Genomic DNA, 26,949 nt, shown 5'->3' with positions numbered 1-26,949 from the left:
GTGTCATGATCAATCACGTTACTTAGCTTTTTTAGCTGGTAATCCAAGCTGAGGAGAAGTTACTTCACAAGTGTAAGTGCTGTTCAAACATTTTACATACAGAACAGTGAAGTGATGCAACATAGCTAACTCTTGTCCCTCTCAAGTTCAGAGCATAGCCATGTCATTGTCTGGTGAGGTACTAGAGATCAAATAGCTTAATGGACTGCCAAATATGTAAATTAACCTGACAAATGACCAGTGACTATCATTAATATGTTTTTGATACCACATCTTTACCACTAGCCAGTCTATATGGCTTCACTGCTATTTCATAATTGAGGTGTTTTATTATCCAAATATCTTCTAACTTCTGTAAGCTGGGCCCTGGTATATCTTGGTATGTGTATCTTGTGATAATGTCTTACCACTGGTGGCTGATTGGTTGTCGTCCTTAACAACATCACTCCTTGTAACAACACCTACACATTACAACAAGTGGTGTTACTAGTGGTGTATATTGTATACCTGTAACATGTCCCAACTAATATAACAACTACATATGTGATAGAGGTAGTGTTAGATGATAACTAGTTGTGCACTTGATTAGCAGGGGTGTACAAAAGGTACTGGAACACAACTAAACCTTATTTGGCTAACCCATTACATAATTATCAAATAAACAAATTAACTATTGATAATAAACAAATTACAATAACAGTTTTGCCTCTTGCACCAATTGTGACCGGATCTGCGAAAACCCGACACAATAGCACAAGCCTAAATTTCTAGTATAAAGCATTGAATACAATGGGTGAAATATTTGCGTATTACTAAAAAAATTCTGTAAATTTTTGAATGCCATTCTGTAAATTTTTTGAATGCCTCTTTCTTAGTGAAGGAAGGGACTAACAATAATAACCTGGATATCACCCTACTCAAGAGGAGTTGGAAAATCTTCGCAGTAGACTAAAGGATACACAAGTTATGAGTGTTTGTTTACATCACGTCAAAGTGATACTACGCAATCAATTTTTCTTCACGAATTTTGCCTTTGTATGCAGTAAAGAAAGGTAATAGAAGGACAAACATACCCAGTAAATGATTCCCTTATCCATTGCAAACACAATGGTGAAAAGTTCAGCTCAGTACGTCAATTCATTCATAAGTTACAACTGTTCTAGTAAGCACCTGAATTCATTTTCCCTACAAATCGATTTTTCTGTTGTTGCTACTTTGTAGTGCTGTAACTCCCAAAGTTATTGGCACATGAGGCTGAAACTTTGCCAGAAGGTACACTTGGCTAAGTAGATTACAAAAATTTATTAAACAGGAATTCGAAAAATGCACTATTGTGTCGGGTTTTCGGAGATCCGGTCGCAATTATTCTGGGGCAAAATTTAAAGACTAGCAGTATTATGCCAACATACAAGGCAATTTCAAGATTACTAATGAAAATGTACCAAAAATACAACAAAATTTATGAACACAGTAGACATGTAACTTGCAATTTGTGTACTACAGTGGAACCTGTCTATAATGGTCACCTTGGGACCAGATGTATCTGGCCTTCTTTATATACAGGTGGCTGTTATAGAGAAAACCTGCATAAGGTGGTCAGCAGCATTTTAGTGGCTATGACCGTTCTTGCCGTTATAAATGAGTAATTATTATAAAGAGGCTCGCGCCAACCGCAATGCAGTAATATATTTTAGTACAGAAAGGGCAAGGTGAGCTTGTTATGAATGTTGGTTATAGCCTTGGTTATAGCTATTGAATACGTTTAAGCAATGAAGCCTGATAGATGATTATATAGTATTCACTGAAAGGCAGGAAGTGTGATGATTGCGCACTAATTGAAACGATGCCGTGGTGCCAGGCAATTTGCTTAACAAGCCACCATAAAAGGTAGCGACTGCTATACGAAGGAGAAAATTATGTATACAGTGATTCAAGGGCAAATTCTTGGTTGGCCGTTATACGCGTTAGACAGGTGACCGATTAATGCAGACCACAATGCATACATTTGTCAGTATGGGAAAATATTTTGGACCTCGTGACCATGGCCGTTATACAAAGGTGACCGCTTAATCCAGGTGACCGTAACACAGGTTCCACTGTACATCTATATACTAATTCCCAATTAATCACCCATGCGAACGTTTTTGGTTCATGGGTAGATGTGCTTCGGAGGGGTACACCATTAATCTAGGTTTGAAAGTGCATCTTGGTGGAGGTTAGGTGGCGATTCATAAAAGCCGTTAGGTACAGTATGTTACCATTATAACTTAGAAAAAATATGACACCAAAAGGTACAGAAAACGAAAAAAAAACCTGTCACGACGGGCACTCGAACCACAGACCTCCTCCAGCTTGAAGAGCAGCGTTCCTAACCACTGTACCACCGGTGCTAGCTGACAGCTCCTCTTATTTTGCCATATTTAAATGCCACAAATGTAAATCAATATATATCTAACCCATACCTAACCCTAACCTAATGTTTTAAAACGTTACCCTAATCCTACTAGCGCTTCTTCCTAAGGCCACTCCAAATGTAGTTTCCCGTCCTCCGCCCGCATCACGTCTGGGCACCTGCATTGTATGTCATTATTGTCATTATTTTTCCAAAACCACTTCCTGTGCTGCTTTCTGGAAACTCCACATGGAGCCTTTCATTTTGCATTGCTAAAAAGCACAGTGAAACCTAAAACTGAACGGTTCTGGTGGTTGCTAGCTTGCAAAGAAGCGATTTTCATGACCTTGAAACCCTCTCAAGATCGAGATACTCTAATAGAGCAGTCACATCTTCAATAATGAATAATAATAATAAGCCTCCCGCCCGCACTGAATAACGAAAACATCAGGACGGGAAACTACAGTCTTATTTGGAGTGGCCTAATCCTAAGGGCGCTGTTCCTAATCCTAAAGACGTTTTCTAACCCTAGGGGTGCTGTTACTAATCCTAGGAACACAGTAAGAGCAAAATTACGCGAAATTACGATAAAAACCGAAATGGTAACATACTGTACGTAATGGCTAGTGCGATTCATTGCTAATGGATCTTAAACAGCTACAAGGAGAAGCCATGAATCACACTAAAACTAGCTGGAGGCTCTGATTATCTCCAGGTACGTTTGTTTCCTCTTGCCTTGCCCTTTAGTCCCCTGGCTGGAAAATCCAGGTCTACAAAACTTCAAATAAACTCTTCCTACAGTTCGACATCTATTCACTACAAACTCTCTAAGCCTGCTAGCCTTCCAAAACAACGTGTCATAAGGTTGTTTTCGTTTCCATCCGTATGAGTGTACCTTTGCATTCTGTTAATTTTCTAAAGGGTCCTTCATATACAAAATCCATTGATATTTTGAAATTAGCCAACCCAAATTTCTGTTGGGTGCTACAAAGTTGTAGCTTGAGTTCTATTATAGATTCTAGGCCAGTAGCCAATGTATCAAGACACACGATAGTGTGTCGTGCGGCCCAAGAAGCCGGGGCGCCACACCATGGCAGTGGCGGATGTAGGATTTTTGAAAGGGGGTTTCTGGAAGTTAGTATAGCTGAATAAGGCATCTGATGACATTCTGAGATTTTAGAAGCTATGAGATGGTATTTTAGGCTATTTTTAGTTATCAGTTACAATAAATCCAATGCTTTAAACTGTAAATACCACTATAGCTAACTATAGGGCAAATATGGTGACTACATGCAAGCTGTAGCTTTGATTGCTCTATTAGAGTGGTTACATGACTGCTCTATTAGAGTATCTCGATCGTTTTTAATGCAGTGGGAGATGAAAAGTGAAGTGTTGCTGAAGGTATAATAGGTATAAATGGTGTCAGTAAAGTGCAACTGCATGCATTCTACTGAAATACGGTGGTATATATAGTTGTTTGCTATGACAAATTGTCAGCACAACAATATTTATGTATTTAGACAGCAAAATTTAAAAGGGGGTTTCTGTCGAAACCCCAGAAACCCATCTAGATCCGCCACTGCATGGGTATATTGACAGGAAGAAAGAAAACGTCATTTCACACCTGTGATACCTTATCCGATTGGAACCAAATTTGCTGCAGAGTTGCCTGCCAGCTATGGGAGTCCACATTTCAAATTTGAAGGAAATCGCTCAAGCCATTTCCGAGATACGAGCAGCCAAAGTTTTGATTTTTTCTTCATTTTTTTCTTTCTTATTCTTCTTCTTCGTCTTTTCGCACACTTGCAAAAATTGCTATAAAATGCAAACACGTACTCTGCTTGAAATTTGGCACACAGAAAGGGAGTCCAAAGTCGAATCCTAGTATCAAATTTGGTGCAAATCCGCTGAATGGTTCAGGATTTATGACCAATTATTCGCGTAAAACAAGATCAATTTGTTGTCACGCCTACAGGGTAAACCACTTCATGGAAAGAGTTGAAAATCGATTTGTGGATAGATCAACCATTGTAGGAGTGCCTTTTGGTGGTTTGAAAGCAATAGAAATAAAGATCTAGGAGATATGACACGAAGCTGAAGGTGTGTAACAATTGTGCAATCGAGATTTGTGAATAAAAATATCAATAATTTTCACGCCTACCAGGCAAACCGCTTAGAGCAGTGAGCAGAAAATTGGCATGTAGCTGGAATACTCATCGTAGAAAGTCCTTGCAGTAGAACAGAGCAATTGGATTACAAACCACTGAGTTATGATTCGAAAGCTAACTCTGTGTAGCAAATGCGAGATCGAGATACTCTAATAGAACAGTCACCCTAATAGAGCATTCAGCTAGTTTATGACTTGCTCCACTATAGAATTCTATTACATTGCAAGTTATTCTGTATGGAGTTCAGCTGCAAACAGTTAATCTTATAGACGATTCAGCTACACAGTAGAGAGAGTTCAGCTACAAATATATCGCTGTAGAGATTCAGAATATTACAAGTCACGCTGAAGAGAGTCCAGTTATTATTATTATTTATTATTAATAGCACTTTACAGTGACCAGCACTGAAGGTCTGACAGCAAGATGTGCTGCAGCCTTAGGATTACCTAACCTAATTTCAGGGACTTAGACCTAATGACTTGACTTACTGACTGAGTTATCAAGTTATGCACACTGTAGAGAGTTCAGCTACAAACAAGTCACTTTGTGGAGAATTTAGCTACAAACAAATCGCCCTGTAGAGAGTTCAGCTACAAACAAATCACCTTGTAGAGAGTTCAACTAGACACAAGTCACCCTGTAGAGAGCTCAGCTACCAACAGATCACCCTGTAGGAAGTTCAGCTAGAACAGGTCACCCTGTAGAGTGTTCAGCTACAACCAAATCACCTGTAGAGAGTTCAGCTACGAATAAATCACCCCAGCAGCTTGAAACAAGTTACCCAGTAAAGAGATCAGCTAGAAAAAAGTCACCCTGTAGAGTCATCAGGTAGAAGAATCACCTGACAGAGAGTTCAGCTACAAAGAAACCATCCTGTTAAGAGTTCAGCTACAAAAAAATCACCCTGTAGAGAGTTCAGCTAGAAACAAGTCACCCACTAGAGAAATCAGCTAGAAACAAGTCACCCTGTAGAGAAATCAACTAGAAGAAATCACCTTGCAGCGAGTTCAGCTACAAAGAAACCATCTTGTAAGAGAGTTCAACTACAAACAAATCACCCTGTAGAGGGTTCAGCTACAAACAAATCACCCTGCAGAGAGTTCAACTACAAAAAATCACCCTGTAGAGAGATCAGCTAGAATCAAGTCACTTTGTAGAGAGTTCAGCTGGAAACAAATTACCCTGTAGAGAGTTCAGCTAGAAACAAGTCACCAACTAGAGAGATCAGCTAGAACAAGTCACCTTGTAGAGTGATCAGCTGGAAGAAGTCACCTTGTAGAGAGATTAGCTAGAAACAAGTCTCCTTGTAGAGAATTCAGCTACATTTCAAGTCCTTTAGTAGAGAGATCAGCTGCGAACAAGTTATCCAGCAGGGAATAATAGACATGTAATAAATATATGTATATAATTTGTATAATTACTGATAAAATCTGAACCATTATAAATCTGCTTTGTCTTTCTGTGGTAAAGAATAAGGATAGGTTTAAAAAGCCCCAAAGCCGGCCTATGGCTGGCTTTGGGGTATACAAATACAAAAAGAAGTGATATCTAATCAAAAATAGCCAAGGTGTAAAAAAAAGGTGCGGCCCCTAAAAAGGCCATGGTGAAAAAGATGTGAAATCCAAGGTGGCGGCCAAGCAATGGCTGTGATGGTAGGTTAATGGTAAAAATTTTAAAAATGACAATTCAGGTGAATTTTGTGCCAATTGACCAAGCAGCACCAAATTCACCTGAATTGTCGTTATTAAAATTTTTACCATTAACCTACCATTACAGCCATTTCTTGGCCGCCACCTTGGATTTCACATCTTTTTTCACCATGACCTTTTTAGGGGCCGCACCTCTTTTTTACAGCTTGGCTGTTTTTAATTAGAATAGATGAAACATGGTATCAACAGCATGGGATCAAGTGGTGGGTAGGCTGTCGTGACTCCATTACTTTCACTTTTGTATGTAGTCTAGTGTCAGGTCCTGGTCTGGCATAGCTGCGACTGGGTGTCAGTGCATGCCTCTCTGGTGAGCCAAAACTGGCAGAAACTTGAACACTGAGAACTATAACATTTCTGTGGGAATTGAACTAGTTCAGAAGTATACAACAAAGTACAAAGCAGATTATGATTTGGATGGCACTATGCATGTTTTAATGACATCCTTGCATCCCACCTCGTACTAGACTAGTCTCGCCCCCAGACCACAAGGGTCTGGTGACATGCAATACAAATGCTAGGCAGTATAAAACAAAGCCTTACAATTTCTATATGACATCACGTATTAGGCATGAATTCAAATTGTCAGTGATAATGGAGCACTGCTTAAGATCCATGATGGTACCGTAAAAAAGCATCAGCGTAGACTGTGAATGGGACACAGCAATAAAAAACAAAGTGAGTTCTAGTTACGTGAAAGTATAGGAATATCTGACATCAGAGGCGTACTTGAATTTGATTGGTGACCGATGAATTCCTTGGTCGTATACGTCACTGCCATATTGCGTGTCACCAGACCCTTGTGGTCTGAGGGCGAGACTAGTACTATACCTGGTCATATATTCTATTATATTCATGCAGTGTAACTTTCACTAATGAAATAATCAAATTTTGTTGCTGAACACTACAAATTCTTATTGTCAGACTTAAAGTTTCAGCTACATAATATTATTTATAAACTTCCAACAAAAATTTTCTTTAAAGAAATAAAACCTTTAAATTTCCAAGGCCATTGATGATATGAAGGACCCCTGTAATTTTCTCAGCAAATCACCATTAAACGTTTATGGAAGAATACGTCATCCTGCTACAAACTCACTGCTATAATGACGTCAGCAGTTATAAAGCTTTTTCCTAATTTAACCAATCACAAAGTAGATAGATCATGTGATCAGGTGTGTACGATATCATCCAACAGTCATACTGGCCAGTATGAAAGAGAGCTCTGGAATGCCTGTGATAATTACTAGCAAGACACGCCTGGAAAAAAGCACATGTCACACTGCAAAGAAGTCCGTTTGAACATTGGGTACTGTGTATCACATACTGAGTATTGCATTTATGCATTTCGAGCAAGCAGTACACGATGTTCAAACAGACAGAAAATCCACAGTACGTCCAAAGCCCACCCAAGGGTTGCAGGCATACACATCAGGAAAATCCTAAGTGCCCATATTACAGCTAATATGTAACACTTCCATTTCAGGCTGATAGCCTATCTGGGGCTGGGCCATGGCAATAGAGTGCCACCACTGGATTTGTTATATATGCATGGATAATAGATTGATGATGGCTAGGCAGCACATAACGTTGTAGCTATGTTATGAATGAATGAGTCCTAAGGATATCACAGTAAGTTGAGTAGTGGGGGGTTTGCAAGTGTTTTGATGCTGTCACATTATGTACAGATTAATTACAATGTACATGTATACTAAAGGCCTAAATGAGTAAGGGTAGTTAACTTGCATTAACTGTAATGTGGGTGTGGTCCGTATTTGAAAATGTGCTGAAACACTTGTGACTGGTTCTCACTTTTAACTAATGCCTTCCAACTTGTAGAATGGCAAGAATACTGGAACACACTCATTGAGCACTTGTGGCAACACTTTGATTCGTGATGATAGTCACGTGAGCAATAATTTATTCCCATCAGTCTGAGCCTTTATAAAACGTTAATCAGCTGCAGGGTATCTTATATCACTATACCTCATCCACATCAAGGCTATATGCCTGCTTTGATGAAAATGGCTTCCTTAAGCTTTTTGAAGTGCAACCACTTTCCTGGGATACATCTCAGTGTACACCAGTGTACATTTAGTTGTCTCCCTGTAAAGAGGTATATGGTAAGTCACTATGAGCATTCATGGTCACTCCTCTGGGCTGTAAAATGAAGTATCACCTAGCAACCAAGTGGTATATGTAGTTAATAGTAGAATAAACAAACCACCAAACAGGTAAACAGCAACATTTAGGCTCCCTCCTTGTGCTTTCAAACTATACTTCATTATGGTCAATAAACTACAAGCATATAATTATGTGACTAATTTGGGCTGTCTGGACAATGGAGGTGCCCTGATAAGAGGTCCAGATGGGAGAGGTTCCACTGTATTCAGTGCCCCTCAGGCAATGTGGGCTTGGCTACCCACAATCAATTACCTCAGCCAGTGGCCTTGGTAATTTTGTGGCCTCTGTAATTAAGTTTGTGGGTAACCCCCCATTCAATACTTAGAAAGAATTGTGACACAAAAAGGTATAAGAAACGGAAAAAAGAAGTGACTCAACTGGAACCCAGACCTCAAGTTTAGAGTACTATATACCCTACCACTATACCACCAATGCTTGCTGGTTCTTCCTCTTGATTTTAAATGTTACAAATATAAAATACTATACGGTCTAACCCATACCCTAACTTAACGGCTAAAAACCATGCCCTGATCCTATAGCTAGTTGCACATCTTTCTACTCCTAAGAGCACTGTCCTAATCCTAGGAACACTTTTCCTGATCTTAGGGGCGCTTTTCCTAATCCTATATATGAACACTGTTACTAATCCTCTACCCACTACTGTACAGGGCCTAGTGTTTATACAGCAAATGACTAACAAATTAAATAAATATGTACTTGACCAGTGACTGACAAAATTAATAATATCAACTTCAAATAATTAAAAAAAAACTTTCATATCAATCTATTGGAAGCATTTAAGGTTGGTACTGAAGGCACTTTTGGGCTTGGTTATACCTAACCATTACTGCAAAGGCACCAGGAAGGTATTATTGTAAAGCTCATTTGTGGGAAATATTTTTGGCCAGAAAACCCCAACCACTATTCATGATCCCCAATATGGAGTATTGCTGTACTATTATGAGAAAAGCAAAACGTATTCTTAATTAACACCATATGCATGCATTAGTTGTTCCTCTAGCAAAAGTGTGTAATTACTGGTAATATTATAACCACTAATCATGTTAATTGCTGATGATATTAATACCTGCAGTAGTTATAAACCATACATATATAACATGGTATAGTAGCATGATGGGTAAAGTAGGGTCAGTAGCCAGGGAAAACGTTTAATTCTTGAATATCATGTTTTCTTCTTGTGGTATTGATGAGTTCAACCTCGCTCTTTATATAATCAGTTCCAAATATCAATTTATCATAATGCTTTATACTTTTGGGAAGGTGCAGTTCAGTTATTTTGTTATTATTATATAAGCTGTTCATTATGACCACAAGTAGCTTTTTGTATACTGTACTACCAAGAGATAATGTTGTACCATTAAATGTAATTCCACAGAATGATAACTTCTTAAGTGTCTTGTTTTTAGTTACAATACTTGCAAATTCTCCAGCACCATTTTCTCCTATAGGATTGTCATCAATGTCTAGTTCCTCCAGTGAAGTGTTGTGTAGTAAACTGTTTACAATGGATGTAGCTCCTGTGGCTGTGATGTTATTTTTACCAATATTCAATTTCTTCAGTGTCCTGTTATTACTAATAGGTTGAGCAATTGCTATGGCTCCATCTTGACTTAAATCATTGTAACTCATGTTTAGTACCTCCAATGAGGTGTTGTGTAGTAAAGTGTTTGCAATTACTGTAGCTCCTGGAGCTGTGATGTTATTGTAACTGATGTGTAATACTTTCAGTGTGTTGGTTTTTGTTATTCCTTCTGATATTATAACTGCTCCATCATTACCAAGTTCGTTGTGACTGATGTCCAACACCTCCAAACAGGTCATCATATCAGATATTGCTAATGCTTCTTGTGCTGTGAGGCCATTACCCCCCATGTGTAACACTTCGACTGTGTTAGTGTTTATTACTGCAGTGGAGATGTCCCTTACACTAGTAATATTGTTATCATCTAACTTCAGGGTATGTGGCTGAAGGTGAGTGATGATGTCACCAATGAGAGATGCTACAGTGAGATCATTGACACTAAGATCAATTGTAGCTATGTTTAGTTCATCTCCACAAATGTACCGGTGTAACAGGTTTATGCTATGATCTTCAATGTAACATTGGTACAGGTCTAGTTCCTTCCAGTTCCTGTGTGATCTTGATAGAAAGAATCCCAGGGACACCACCTGGTGTGGGAGGAGTCTGTGGTCATAGAGGTCAATCTCACCACTGTCAAATGATTTGGACAAGATGTCACATAGCTTGTCGTCCTGAGCCTCTTGGAAACACTGGAACAAGTAGAGAACCTTCACTGGGTCCTTCAAGATATCTTGTGAGATAGTTAGAGTATTAGATATTTCCTGATCAGATATTGATCCTTGTTGGGATGGAGCAGTCATCTTTCCTGAGGTCACTTGTATGTTAATATTAGTAGTAACATGTTCACTGTTGCTAGGATCATGATGACTGGATTCAGGATGATACCCCAGTTGTTGTTGTTGTTGGTAAGGATGATACACAATGTGGTGTTCCATTAATGGTTCAGGGTGAGGTGAGAAGTGTTGACCGCTTGATGGTGTTAGTGGGTACCTGACTGGTTGGGTTGGAGCAGTCAGAGAAGGGGAACTAATGGATGATGGTTGTAGAGGATCAGACGGGTGTGACGTCACAGGTGAGGTTTGTGGTGTATGATAAAAAGAGTTGGTTTGATGATCTGATAGAACAGAGTCATCATCTTCATCAAGTGAAGCAGGGTGATCATCATCATCATCATCATCATCAGGTGAAACAGAGTCATCACCATCAGCTGAAACAAAGTCATCATCATCATCATCATCATCATCATCATCATCATCAGGTGAAACAGGGTTATCATCATCATCATCATCAGGTAAAACATAGTCATCATCATCATCAGGTGAAATAGGGTCATCATCATCATCATCAAGTACAGGGTTATCATCATCGTCATCATCATCGTCGTCATCGTCATCATCATCATCATCATCATCATCATCAGTTGAAACAGAGTCATCATCATCATCAGGTGAAGGTGGCATGTCATTTTCAGCAGTATGGTGCAAGTAACATATTAATGAGTTACATTGTCCACTGGTTATGCCCCAATACATGATCCACATGTTGGAGAGGCGGACACTCTTACTGTTATGATTGGTAACTAAAAATGACTCCCTTAGAAGCTTGGACACCTTGCCTTCTGGTGAGATGGCTACATATTTGGCAGCAAAATATTCTTGTATTCCCAAGTGTAGGAAGTTGAAGGATTTGGTTGGAGTACCAATTTCATCTGAACAATAACATTCAACAGATTGCAATAGTCCATAACAAGTGGGATCATCCCTGCACATGTCAGGTAAGTCATCCATTGTGAATACTATTTTGTCCTTTACAAGACCATCAAATGCAACTTCCTGGAGTTGTTGTAGTACTTGTTGGACTGGCTGTGGTAAGTGTTCCATTTTGTTTATGTGTTTATCTTCAGTGATCTTCCCTGCCCTCTTAAGATGACGACAGACTGTGTGCAGGATGAAGCTTGAAAGCATTTTAGTGGCAGTTGGTGGCAAGGATCCTAGTAGACACAGGAATACTATGATTGCCATGTTTAATGGTATGTAACATATTGCATCAATGTTGGGATATTGTTGAAAATGTCTCTTTAATGCTTGCAGTTTAGATGGAGAAGTTTTTAAAGCATCATTAGCATATTGCTCTTTGCTGGATTTCTCAAATCCAAGTACTTCTATTCTTCTGTCGACATGTTGATGTAGACACGCTGAAGCAGATGGTCTTGAAGTCACCACTACTCGTGCATTAGGTAGAGTGTCCCCTTCAATGAGTTTCCTAAAGAAAGATGTGAGGCGATGTAAATTACTGAGTTCATCAAATCCATCAACGATGAAGGTCACTCCAGCTCCATGAGTTTCATGTAAGTAGCTCAAAACAGGTTGTACCTGATCTGCAGGTAGTGTATGTTTCATCAGCTCTTCTGTGCTAGTGATCTTCTGTACATTAGGATCCCTTAACAGCAGTAATAGTAGCAGTTTATCTGATGCGAGCAGTTTATTGTTAGCCCACTGTAAACAGATCTCCTTAGCCAGTGTTGTCTTCCCAATTCCAGGGTGACCCTCTATTAGGATACTAATGGGACATTGATCATCCGAAGTGATAGGAGTGAATATTTGATGGATATTGTCCAGTTTAATTGATGATGTTAGTTCAGGTATTTTGTGTATGTCTCCCTTAGTGCGTATGCTAGCTGCCATTGTAGTGTCTTCTTTAGTCTGTAAATGTTTAATTGTCTGATGTACTAGGGCTAAGTTAGTGAATGAGCCAGCATAAAATGGAGGCCATGGGTCTTGTTCTGCTGAAGATTTCACCAATCCTTTACGTCGGCACCTTGCCTTGATATTATCAGTAACTTGTTGTAACTGACCACCTCCTACAGGACCTACACACATACAGACATCACTAAATGCAACATAGTAGTATACGCAGGCATACATGCACGGGGTCATTGATTACAATCAATTACAGATTTTAAAGTGAAAAATAATCATAGTTTTTAAAGTCGATGCAATTGTAAGTGATTATATTGTTAAAGTAATCATAATCATGATTATTTCCATGAATACACCAAATTAATACAATCACTTGTCGTACCACCAAATGTGTGGTGATATACATAACTGTAACTATTATTTACACTTGAACAGACACACAATACATATATTTTAAGAATGTGAACTTATTTAAATACATTTTAAAAATACTGTAATCGTAATCATAATTGTAATCATTGAAAGCAAAGTAATCGCAATCACTATCGATTAATTCCTTATGTAATTGCCCCATGCTTGGTAGTATGGGTATCATATAACACAGTGTGTAAACCAAAATAACCAAAGTGTAAAAAGGATATGGCCTTTGAAAGGGATCTGCTTTTAGGAGTTGTGATTAATGGCTGCAATGATATCAACATCTTTTAAAATAATCATATACATTTGTTGATACCACATTTTTACCACTAGCCAATATATATTGCTTCGCTGTTACCTCATAATTGAGCTACTTTATCTTGAACTTCTGTAAGCTCTGGTATAATAATTATATGTATCTTGTGATAATGTCTTACCACTGGTGACTGATCGGTTGTCATCCTTAATAACTTCACTCCTTGTAACAACACCTATATACACATGACAACAGGTAGTGTTACTAGTTGTGTTACTAGTAGTGTTACTCATAATGTTACTAGTTGTGTATATTGTTTATACATGTAGTAGGTGCACATATCCTAACTAGTATAACAACACCTACACACGTGATATAGTATGTGGTAGTGTTACTAGTTGTGTATATTGTTTATACATGTAGTAGGTACACATATCCCAACTAGTATAACAATACCTACACATGTGATATAACATGTGGTAGTGTTACTAGTTGTGTATATTGTTTATACATCAGTAGGTACACATATCCTAACTAGTATAATTGTAACTGGTTTAACCCCGGTACTAGAGTTAGTGACAACGTGTTCTCTCTTATTAACGCACACACTACTTTGTACAGGCACACGTGATATTGTATTACATAATGTTTATATAACACAGTTAAGTTACTAGTGTTACATCACTCCCCCCTCAGGACTGAGATTCGTCCCAAAACTTCTGTACAAATCGCCTGGGGGGTCGTACTCCAGAACGATCACGGAGAGAATAATGTTTTTCTGCAGAGATTGTAGGAGGTTGTTCCAGTCCGGGTCCTTGCAACTCTTGTCCACCGCTCACACCACCAGAATACTCATCAAAAAGACTATCCAAACCCAAATCACTTAATTCTGACTTTCCCTGTTGATCCTGAAGCCCTTGTTCATCTACTTCCTGTATATCGTCCTGTTCACCATTAACATCATCTTGATCATTACTATCTTCTACATGACTTGACTCTTCTCCTACTACTGGCAAGGAATTCTCTAATATTTGATGAGGCTGTTAGAACTTGAACTAGAATTATGTAATGTATTATTAGGCCATTTTGATATGATGCAATTCACGTGATGCAATATTGTTGTAAGTTTTCTTTTGATTGTTAGAGATTAGTAGAAATTGTATTAAAGTTAGCAGCTTGTTTCTGTCGCTCGTGTCAATTCGACCGTATCTCCGCAATAACTGGCACCCAACGTGGGGCTCGAGCAACTCACCCCGTGACGACAAGCTACCGATTCTCCTGCAGCGAGCAACCGACCGCAATTGACTGGGCAACTACCGATCCTTCATCGAAGTCAGTTGATCACGTCCCGAGGACTCCGTGCCAGGACTCCCTAAACGCTAATTCCTTGGTGCCGGGTGTTAATAGGCACCCCAGAAGGTTAAGTAAACCGTTTTCGATACTGTCGATTCTTGTCTATTTTGTTCTAGCTCGCCATTTGGAATGTCGGACGATGAGCAATTACGTGCAATTAGAGGGGGCCATCATGGAGTGGTTACCAAGCTAATAAAGGAAGTTGATGAGCTGCTTGCTACAGGAGAAACGTTTACCGCAGAACAACGGACACTACTGCAAGTGAAACAACAGCAACTAGACTCAAAATTGAAAGTGCTAGACGACATTGACAAACAGATTCTTGACAAGTGTGAGACTTCACAGATCGAACAGGAAATAACTGAAGCTGAAGTCGTCTCTGCTAAGATTCTGCTAAGATACTTGCGTGTAAACAGCACATTTCGGAAGCCATTAAACGACCTAATGAAATTCATCCACCATCTGCCAGTCTGTCTGTCAGCTCTCCTCCAGTCCTTAATAAACCAAAGCTTCCTAAATTAACATTACCTAGATTTCGAGGCGATCTGATGTCATGGACCACATTCTGGGACCTTTTCCAATCCACTGTACACAGCAATGCAGGGATGTCCAAGATTGACAAGTTCAGCTACTTGAAGTCATTGTTGGAAGGGGCTGCTGCAAGAACTATCCAGGGGCTTACACTATCAGATGCAAACTATGATGCAGCCATAACACTGTTGGAAGAACGTTTTGGAAGATCTAAGGAAATCATTGCTGCCCATATGAATGAATTACTCAAGATACCAGGCTGTACTGTGGATCGTCCCTCTGCACTTCGTTCAGTTTATGACAAGATCATTGTTCATGTACGTGGTCTGGAGACTCTTGAGGTAACATCTGACCAAGATGGAAGTATACTCACTCCAGTCATCATGTCAAAATTTCCACCTGATGTTCGCCTCAGAATAGCACGAGAAAGTGAAGGGAAGGTGTGGAATATTGTTAATGTGCTAAAGATAATCAAACAAGAAGTAGAAGCTAGAGAAGCAAGTGAGAGCACACATGTCAATCCTCCCAAGTCTACCAATCAGTCCGGTCGTCCACCAAGTAGCCATAACTCCACTGGAAGCTCATTAGTGATAAATGGGAGCAATGTCAGCTGTGTTTACTGCCATCATAATCATTTTTCGGCTTCTTGTACTAAAGTTGTTGAGCTGAATGAGAGAAGAGATATCTTGAAGAGAAGTGGGCGCTGCTTTAACTGCTTGCACAGCAACCATAAGTCTAAGGACTGTGACAGCTCCAAAAACTGTAGATATTGTCATCGTCGACACCATCAGTCAATTTGCGAACAGTGTCCTACAATCAAACGTGAACCTGTGACATCAGACAGAGGGATTCCTTCTCAACAGAATGCTGATCAGCAGGTTTCTGTTAGCAACTTTGCTAGCCAGGTTGATGGGAAACGAATTGTACTGTTGCAAACTGCACACGTTGAAGCCATTGGAGATCAAGCTGCTGTACCAGTTAGAGTATTACTAGACAATGGAAGTCAACTGTCCTATATCACCACTTCGGTAAAGACCAGACTAAACCTTAAACCCATTCGACAAGAAAGACTGTCCCTGAATACCTTTGGAAGTAATTCCTTTACTACAAGAGGCTGCGATGTAGTCAGACTGGCCTTGCAGAAACCTGGACACAGTGAGAGGTTAGAAATAACTGCACGTACTTCACCTGTTATTTGCTCAAACTTGCCTGTGCTGGTTAATGCCAGTAAGTATATCCATCTGCAGGGACTTGATTTAGCTGATAGTAGTAGCAACCACCAAGGTGGCATTGACGTGTTAATTGGATCAGACTATTACTGGCAGATTGTAATTGGTGATGTTGTCAGTGGCAAATCTGGACCCGTTGCCATGAATAGTATCTTCGGTTGGCTCGTGTCAGGACCTATCAATGACTCCAGTTCAAAATATTCCTCAAATTTAGCTATTATTCGAGATCAACACACAGTGAATATGCACAATGACCAGCTTACAGGAATGCTGAGGCAGTTCTGGGATACTGAAACCATTGGAATTAGAGATGTACCTGAGGGGGAGGAATCTACTACCTTCATTCCAGACTAGAGTTGTACCGATTCCCACTTTTTAGGGAAAACCGATATCCGATATATTTTTACCCTGTTTTACCGATAGTTAACCGATACCCGATTGTAGGTCTCTACAATTATACTTGTGCTCATTCCATTAAAAGTAGAGCTAATAAAGCTAATTCTGTGAAATTATACACTCAAAGTTGCTAGTCAGACAAGTGGGCTAGGGCCTGAACCATCACTGTTTATCTTTGTGGTTACCACAAAACATAAACAAATTACCCAAGTACATACCAGAGCCTTTGACACTAGCCCTCCAGTGGTACTGCAGCTGCTGAAGCTGAATAGACTAATAATCTGCTGGCCACAGCCCATTACAACCGATTTCCGATTATGGTAAAAACAGCTAATTATCGGGTTCTACCGATTACCGATCCGATTATCGGTACAACTCTATTCCAGACATTAATTTTGATGGAGCCAGGTATGAAGTGAAGCTACCCTGGAAGGAAGAGTGTTCAGATGATAATGTTCCGACCCATTTTAACCTATGTTTTAACCGTTTGAAGTATCTGCAGCAGAAGCTACTGAAAAGGCCCAGTATCTTGAAGGAGTACAGTAAGATCATCAAGGAACAACAGGACCGAGGAATTATTGAAGCAATTCCAAACCCTACTAGTGGTGAGAGAAATTGTGAAACCCATTCGCCAGTTCATTATCTTCTACATCATGCTGTTATTCGCCAAGACAAGGAGACCACCAAGGTCCATATTGTGTATGATGGGTCTGCAAAATCGACTGACGATCCCTTATCCTTGAATGACTGCTTGCAGACTGGTCCAAATTTGATCCCTAAACTGTTCAATATTCTTCTCAAGTTCCGTTGGAATCCCATTGCAATCACAGTAGACATCGAAAAGGCTTTCTTGATGATTTCCATTCACCCTAGTGACCGAGACACAATACGATTTTTATGGCTTGACGACCCTGCTAACTTGAACAGTGAGCTGATTCATTTCAGATTTACTCAACTCGTATTTGGATTACGTCCATCGCCAGCCATCTTGGGCTCTGTGATCTCTCACCATTTGAGCAAGTATCGTCAACAATACTCTGATGTGGTTGGCACAATAGAGAGCTCACTGTATGTTGATGATTTGATAGCCGGTGCAGCTAATGCTCAAGATGCATACAACCTTTATGTGAAGGTCAAGTCAATAATGGCAGAGGGTAACTTTAATTTGAGGAAGTGGAACTCAAACTCTCCACTGCTTGTTGATCAAATAAGAAAGGCAGAACAACATCCCGAGATAGTGCCCAAGAAAGCCACTGACCTCAAGGTAGATGAGTCTAGTGTTAAAGTTTTCGCTACATCCGATAATTCTTGTATTGAATCTGGACTGACGAAGTTGCTTGGAATTACTTGGAACAGTGAAGAAGATGTGTTTGTGTTTTGTTCCACTGAATTAGTCACTTTCGTACAACAGCTCCCAGCTACGAAACGTTCCTTACTGAAGACTTCAGCCAAGATATTTGATCCCTTGGGCTTTCTGAGTCCATTTGTTATTAAGCTAAAGATTCTATTTCAAGTTTTATGTGTTGAAGGGTCAGATTGGGATGAGCCATTGAAGGGTAATGCCCTAGACCAGTGGAATCAATTTACCAATGAGTTTGCAATGCTTGATAAGGTTAGAATACCTAGATGTTATTTTTTGTATGGTTCAGATCCTGTTCATGTTCAAGTACATGGTTTCAGTGATGCTTCTGAACATGCCTTTGCTGCTGTTGTGTATATAAGATCCAAGTATTCTGATGGTAGAGTTATAACAAGATTGATTGCTTCCAAGACAAGAGTGGCTCCCGTTAAAAGACAGTCTATTCCTCGACTAGAATTACTTGGAGCATTAATACTGGCAAGGCTCACTGAAACTATTTTGACATCTTTGGGTAAAGATATTGAAGCAGTTTACTGGTCAGATTCAATGCCTGTTCTTTGCTGGATCAGAAATGAAAGACCATGGAAGCAGTATATTGCTCACAGAGTCAGTGAAATTTGTCATCTAACATCCAAACAAAATTGGAGACATTGCCCTGGCCCTCTGAACCCTGCTGACATGCCCTCTCGGGGATTGAATGGACAGAAGCTCTTGCAAAGCACTTCATGGTGGGAAGGACCAACTTTTCTCCAGCTACCAGCAGATTCTTGGCCCGATGAGAACACTGCAGAAGATGATATTGTATGTAAGGAACTGGCAAAGAACCCACCACAACCAACACATGCTTTAGCTGTCCCCAGCACTGCAGTTCCACAACTTGAGGAAGTTATAGATTGTAACCGATTTGGTAACTTTAATCGTCTTATTCGTGTAACAGCATATGTTTATAGATTTGTGAATTCCCTTAGGAAAAGAGGTGCCAGTCATCATTCCACTGTTCAGTTATGTCCAGATGAGCTGTGTAAGGCTGAGACATATTGGGTGAGTCATATTCAGTCACAGAAGTTTCCCAAGGAGCTGCAGTATTTAGAGAAGAGAGGTGGTCAAGCTGCTCCAGCGTATGTGAAACAGTTTGGAACCTACCTGGATGATAGCCACCTTATAAGATGCCGAGGAAGAATCAACAACGCTAATATTGCATTCACTCAGAAGAATCCAATATTGTTGCCAGCCAAGCATCGTTTTGTTGATCTCCTGATCAAGAACTTTCATGAAAGGGCAATCTGATTGGTTGCACCAGATTCATCCAATTTGGCAGTGCTCGACATACCAGACCCTTAATTCTAATCAAAGTGGTGGCAGCACCAGACTAGCAGCCCACTTATCTTGTCATACTAGGCTCAGCAACTTTAGACCAATATTTATTAATTCTTTGTTTCCCACCACCTGCCCACAAACCACTTTGCCCTGCATTGGTAATTTCTATTGCAATTATTTAGAAATACAAAATATATTTGTGTTATATACTACTTTATCATGGGCATTCAAAGGCGCTGCTCAGGGTTTAACTCACACATTCATCGGGCAATATCTACATTTTACCCGGGCAATATCACGGGAACATGGTTTGCTCATGGCTTTGATGCCCAACTAGTTCAAAGGTATGAAACACTTTGACTTGTTTTGTTGAGCGACAGAGCATTTTATTGTGGGTTTTAGTTTACACATTAGTAGAGCTGGGCGATATCACGGTATTTATTAATATCAGCGATATTCACATTAAACAATACATGGACACTTTTATTTATTTTTTATTAAGGCTTTACAGCACAAGTGTTAAAGGTATGGTCCTACAGCCTGTTTAAAGTTGTTACAGAAGTATGTTTGAAAAGGTGGAGGAAGGAGAAAAAATCCATGACTGGACCTGGGCAGCCTCGAATCTGCATCCATCCAATTAACGCTCAAACACTTACAGGAGTCTGCCAGGTTGTCAGGATGTTTTCTCCTTGTCAATTTCATGTATATGTATCCATAGGAACTCTAGTGAGTGACTTATTATCTCAAAGTACCCATGTGGAACCAAATGGACATTGGTTTACTTATTAAGGCTATACAGCACAAGTGCTGAAGGTCTGTAGGACACCTGGTCCTACACTTATTATTGTGTGCATGAAAATAATAGTAGCAGAGCAGGAAAAAATGGCAGAACTTGAAGGTGATGACAACCCAACTGAAAATTCGTCGAGCGAATCTGAGTTGATATCAAAAAAGAACGTGAAGGCACTAGTATGGAAGCACTTTGGGTTCAACGTGGATGCAAACGGCCAGCTTTGCTCGATGGAAGCACCAAAATGTCGATTATGCCACCATACTGTAGCATAGAAAGATTCTAATACTACTAACACAGCCACCTGAAGTATAAACTAGGGCTAAAACAAATATATCAAATATTCGAATTCGTATTCGATTCAAATTTGTTCGAAACGATTATTGTAATTCGAAACATCGAAATTACAGTAAAGATGGCGGACACTATAGTAATGAGGAATCTTTGTCAGTCTCTACAACTGAGACACTGGGTTAGAGATGTACAGATAATCGGATCGCTGATCGCGAGGGTGATCAGATCGGTTGCCGATATGCCTTCCATATTAATAATGGACACAAACGCTCTGTGAACCGATTAGTTTGCATGGCAAATATGAGTACCAGCTATGAAAAGCCTTTTTGCTTACTACAAACAAATAGACATTGAGAGTGTGCAGAAGTATGGTTGCCCTTCTCTTGCAGCTGGAAAAAGAAACAAGACTTAGCGATTGCACAATGGCAAAAGAACTTTCCAATCCACCAACCCAAACTAAACTAGATGTTGTAACACGCTGGGGGTCTGTATACGATATGGTGGAGAGAGTGCTTGAACAGATTGAAGCCATTAGGATCATTCTTGGTGCTGACAGGAGCTCATCACATTTGATTCCTACTTGGCAGGACTGTAATGTTTTACAGGCTGTGGCTGCAGCACTCAAACCTCTGAAGGAGATGACTGATGCCCTGTCAGCAGAGAAGTGTCCTACCATATCAGCTGTAAAGCCACTGCTAAATCACCTCACCACAGAAGTATTGGTTGATAATTATAAGATGATGTTAAGTTAACAAAAGAAACAAAAGAAAGAATTAGAGTGGATATGGAGATGAGATGTGTTGAGCCTGCACTGAATGCAGGTGTGGATCACCTCTTACAACTTTCTTGGATTTACATTGGCATATGTTAAAGATAGAGTAAAAGTTTTGGAAGATGTGGAAAAACAAATGCTTGAGTGCTTTTCTAGTCAACGAATCACCACTGAATCAACTGATGAGGACACTAGTACTGATCAGCCTCCAGCCAAGAAAGCCAAAGGCTTGAGCAAGATACTTTGTTGGTGCCTTGGTCATAGTTCAGCTACCCTTTCGACACCTAAAGAGAAAGTGAAACAATAACTTGATCAGTATTTGTAGCATCCTCACCTTGATGTTGAAGAGTGTCCACTTGAGTGGTGGAAAAATGAATCAAGTTGATAGTCTCTGGTTGCTCAACTAGCAACAAGGTATCTGAGTGTGTGTGCTACGAGTGTTCCAACTGAACGGGGTTTAGCTGTGGAGGGAACATTGTATCTGACTAAAGGTTATGCCTTAAACCAGACAAGTGGACAGTTTAGTGTTTCTAGCACTTGAAAGACTGACATTACTTGAGTAACATGACATACATTACAGACTACAGTACAACAGTTTGATTTTGTAGACTTGTAATAGCCACTAGTTGTAGACTGTGTGCAATACATATTTCCATTATAGCAGTAGCAGTCTTGAGTACCTACATGAAGATTTATTTATAATAATACAATATCATCAGATTTAGTAATACCGTTGCTCATAATTGGTGATATATTGTCAATGCAAAATTCTTGATATCACCCAGCTCTACGCAAGGCCCAGTGTAGTTGCTAAGTTTAGAAGTAACTAAACTACATTCTAAGACAAATTATTTGTAAACAACCGCTTGGGCGATGCGTGGATGCATACTTTTATCCACTGCACGGGGGGAGGGGGCATGTCAGCCATTGAGCAAGAAGAATATGACAATTACGTGAGTAGGTTATAGTCCTAAGTACTTAATGTATTAACTTACTTACTGCCACAATAGCGAAGGTTTAATGTAGTATTTAAAACTTCACAACCCGAAAATCAATCCCACAATCAAACATTCCTGGCATGTGTTGAAACATAATGATGTAGGAATAACGTTCAGAGAGCTATTTGCCCACGTAATTGAAACCACAATCGATCATTAGATGTTAGTGTATAAAACAAATGGGGTGAGTGTTCTGTAGTTCACTCACCTATCAGGTGAGTGTGCACTGAATGATATATATTACTTATACCACGACTGTGTCAGAATTTCGCTGATAAATACAGCTTTTGGAGTTTGGGTGTATACAGTGGGACCTCGTTTATCCGAACCCGCTGGGGCCAAGCCCTGTTCATAACTTTGGATAATCCATAACTTTGAATCATCCATTAGTGCATGCATAAATGCAGTCACTTATTTACTATATACCTGTTAAATGATGGTACTCAATGCTACTAATGGTCAACACTGCAATAAGAGCACTTAGCACTTCAATACAAGTAGGTTATCCCACTGTCTGCTAGGGTTTGGTCTGTGGTCACCACCAAACTATCAACCAATGATTACCACCAAACCATCATCAATCCATCTAATTACATGCCTATGTCTTTGAATGGCTGCACTCCAGCTGGCAAACCAATAACTGCCTTCAATTATTAGTCACATGCAGCACTTCAGACCCGTTCGGTTAACCGAGTGTCCGGATGTTTGGGGTCCAGATAAACGAGGTCCTACTGTATATCAGCAAAATCCCTCACAGCCATGGTATAACTATTACAAAGATTTATAATAGGGCAATAGATACTCTAATAGGGCAGTCAGCCACTCTAATATTCACTACAGCAATCAAAATCATATATACTAGGTGTACCCGGGCAAAATACATGTGATACTAAGACAATTGTTATGTCCTATTGTGTGAATACACTTAAATTTGAACATTACTAATGATCAAGGAGTAATCACATCATTACATACCAACAAAGACATGATTACGCATAGCTACTCATGTGCACGCTTAATTTCTTCAATGATGTGTGCCACTAACATCTAGCTATAATGTTGGTGGCTTCATGAACAAAGAGTGACTGATGTCAATGTAGGTTGGCCTTGTGCACTGGAATTTCTGCACATCTGTGCAGTACTCATGCAGATGGCTTATCAAGATGCATGTGTCCAGTTACAGGCTCTACACATGCAGAGATCTACACAGTCTTCATGAAATTGGCATATCAAGATGTGTCCCATTACAACCATGCACATACATAAAAAGTTTTGAGCGGCAGACAAATACCACAATTGGGATGTACTCTACTTCATTTGGATGATGTTGCATGAACTAACATAAAGTGTCTGAGTGTGGTATGAGGATCAGTTTACCAATAGTTGAGTGGTTGCTCAATTATTAAAGGTGGTGTGCATTCTATTAGGGTAGATATCGCGTTGTATGTTCTATTAGGGTAGTTAAACTAATAGAGCTTCTGGAAGTTTCAGCTGTCCCTGTAGAGTTAACCAAGGAGTGGAAATGTGTCTCCCTACACATTGAAGACTGCAATAGCAACTTCATGATATTGTCTACGATTCGTCGCCTGGCAAGGTCAAGGCCACCAAATTCGTGCCAAGTCAACAGCCAAGGGAAAAAATTTCCAACCCAAAATTCGAAAAGTACTGAAATATTGTCCCTAAGTCACCGGTAAAAGGTCCGAAAAGGCTCTTAGTCACAGGTCAAAACGAAATTTCAGCCGGTCAAGACTTTGATGCGTGGTCACATATCTACCTACAGTGCGTACCTATGTGACACCCTGTTGCCTGGTAAGGTAGATCTATTAAAGTAGTTGAACGTAATCTTCTGTTCTTTCTTGCTCATAGTAGTGGGTGTGTCTTTTAGGCGAATCTTCCTTGTGTAGTCTGTTAGGCAGCCTAATTGGAGTGATCATCGCTCGTTAACTTGCCACACCCACTACGAAACTCTCCTTTTTTGACTGTTTTCTTCTCCCTTGCAGTGCTGTGCTGGTAATCCTCCATTTTAGGCGTCCCTGACCTGTTTGTCTTTGTGTCGCAGTAGCTATACTTCGTCTAGCACACAGCGGTGTAGGCCTCAGGACGTCTATCCTTGTAGTGGACAGTGCAGCAGGGTGCAGAGTGTGTATTCCCGGTGAGTCTTTCTTGTGTAGTCTCTGTCAAGTAGCCTGATAGGAATGATCATCGCTTGTAGACTTGCCACACCCACTACGAAACTCTCCTTTTATACTGGTGGCTGTGTTTGCCGGATGATAGCATTACACACCAGATCACATGATCAAATTCGCTGATGTGATTGGTTAAATCATGAAAAAGTGATTGATCCTATTTCATTGTAAGCTTTAAGATAGTTAAACCATGACGTCACCTGATTTCTATTGGCAACGTGTGTATACCAGAACGCCGTATACGCGTATCATATACTTTAAATGGCCATTGACAGTGATAAGTATCTCGCAACCATGGTTAGCACGTAATGATAGACCCGAAAACCAACTTATGACACACTGATTTGGACGGGTAGTTGGTCTAGCAAGTTTGAAGCTAATCGGGGGGAAAACCAGGGAGTTTTTGTTTTATGGCTTTGATTTTCTGTTTCTCGTTCTGTCGTCCACAGGAGAAGAGAAACGTCTAGTGTAAGCTGGGATGGGGAAGGCTGGTAACACGATAAGGGTATCCAGAAAGTTTTGGACACATTCATGTCTTCCTCGGGTAGCTACGGTGGTTTAAAGGATATTTCCCATAGTTTAACGAATCGCCACCAATCCCGGATCAAAAGATTCGCCTCAAATTTTACTATTTGAATGGCACCAATCCAATTGGAATCCGACCAAGAACGAAGGTGCAGTGTCGGAAAAGAGTTAGAGAATTATTATATAGATATATACAACTACTCTACAAAAAGGGTTGCTTTGTGTTATTTTAATTGCATTTCATTGTCTTCCATTACACTAAACCCTCAAACATCCATTGTAGTTTACTGGACAGTCTATTGACATTTTAAAGGCTCACCAAAATAATGAAATTGTATAATTGCCTGTCAAGGTGACGGGAAACAAGGAGTTTGAACCATGCAATGCTGTACCCAAGTTAGAAAGTAGTGTGAATGGGGTGTAAGGGGCCTGTGCTCATCACTTCCACAAGTACAGATTGGTGCTAGAACATATGTACCATCCAATCCTTAAACTTAATCTCTTTTTTGTTCTTCTTGTTTTTTCTGTGATTAATTGATTGATTGATTATTGACTTAACCTCATGGTAATCGGCATAGCCGTTCCTCCTTACTGGAGTGAACACACATACACATTACAAAACCAACAAAGGAATAAGTATACAATTACAACAAAGAAAAACAAAACAAAGTACAGCTACTACTCATATAACAATAAATGAACATAAATACATTGGAACTTCAGTTATCTGGATTCTCAGTTAACCAAAACGACAGAAATGACTGCTCTATTAGAGTAGTGACTGTTCTATTAGAGTAGTGACTGTTCTATTAGGGTAGTTGAATAATACCGATATTTTTCTTTATGCTATTCTAAGGTTATTTATACACAGTTCAGAGATATGGACTTTTCAGACTTATGGACCACCTCTGGTCCCAAGTAGTTCAGACAACTGAGGTTCCACTGCAACACTGCGCAAAAAATTTGTTTCCTGATGTTTCATACCCAAATGTGCATAATTCCTGAATTAAAGGAAATGTATATGGAATTGTCACAATTAATTTATCTTTCGGTAATTATATACACGAATGTGCCTAATTCCTTTCAGGAAATGTGCATGAATTATGACAATTTTGTGATAAACTTATACATTTCCTGAAAATTTCATTTAACATATCTTTTTGCGCAGTGTAAGTTGCTTTGTGTAAATTGTGTTGTCCTGCTTACTATTACTGTCCTTGTAACTGTGTTTTTGTTATTCCAACAAGGAAAAATGGCTTTGCCGATTGTTGAGAGGTTCAATCAACCAATCTGTTAGTCAATCAATCAATTAGTACAGGGCCTACAGGCATACATATTCAACATACTGCAACGATTATACACTTGACCTAAATTCTGTAGCTAACTGGCAGCAATTTGGACTGAGACACGCTCACCTTGTAGTACCAGTTGTTCAATATTACTGGCGACCTCATTTAGCTCAATAGTTCTAACAGCTTCTATCAAATGAGCCCAACTAGCGTCATCACATGTCTCTAACCATTTACTGAACATCTTCCTACAGCAGCGCTCCACGTCACAAGTAAAGTTCTCTTCAATAATGTCTAATGCTCTTTCATGTTTGGGATCCAACAACTCCAGACCAAGATCATACCACTTGGTAGCGACTATAGGGAGGACGTGTTTGCTTAAATCTTTCATTACGGGACGACCTGGCACTAATAATAACCAATCACAACATCATGAACATAATGTCACTTACTAGTTAGTAACCTGGCCATCTTGTTCAGGCAA

General features: G+C 39.7%; 2 protein-coding genes and 1 long non-coding RNA gene across 3 annotated transcripts; 2 read left to right on the top strand and 1 right to left on the bottom strand.

The window, feature by feature from the left end:
- The first annotated feature begins 1,662 nt into the window (after nt 1-1,662).
- Nucleotides 1,663-14,596, top strand: LOC136252642 (uncharacterized). The gene is made up of 8 exons (XR_010699740.1): nt 1,663-1,709; nt 10,428-11,125; nt 11,175-11,674; nt 11,727-11,920; nt 11,979-12,082; nt 12,144-12,400; nt 12,593-12,694; nt 14,122-14,596. It is a non-coding gene; the product is annotated as an uncharacterized lncRNA (long non-coding RNA).
- LOC136252641 (protein NLRC3-like) lies at nt 9,455-26,949 on the bottom strand. The gene is made up of 4 exons (XM_066045164.1): nt 26,918-26,949; nt 26,592-26,873; nt 13,607-13,660; nt 9,455-12,922 (listed from the first exon to the last, which is right to left on the bottom strand). Exons 1-4 carry the CDS (start codon nt 26,934-26,936, stop codon nt 9,600-9,602), a joined length of 3,678 nt encoding a protein of 1,225 aa, XP_065901236.1. The 5' UTR covers nt 26,937-26,949; the 3' UTR covers nt 9,455-9,599.
- Nucleotides 14,908-19,581, top strand: LOC136252748 (uncharacterized). The gene is made up of 3 exons (XM_066045313.1): nt 14,908-15,150; nt 15,195-16,471; nt 19,263-19,581. Exons 1-3 carry the CDS (start codon nt 14,908-14,910, stop codon nt 19,579-19,581), a joined length of 1,839 nt encoding a protein of 612 aa, XP_065901385.1.

Source organism: Dysidea avara, chromosome 4 (assembly GCF_963678975.1).
Source record: "Dysidea avara chromosome 4, odDysAvar1.4, whole genome shotgun sequence".
Taxonomy (NCBI): Eukaryota; Metazoa; Porifera; class Demospongiae; order Dictyoceratida; family Dysideidae; genus Dysidea; species Dysidea avara.
The sequence above is the reverse complement of the archived record's forward strand: the minus strand, read 5'-3'. Positions and strand labels throughout refer to the sequence as shown.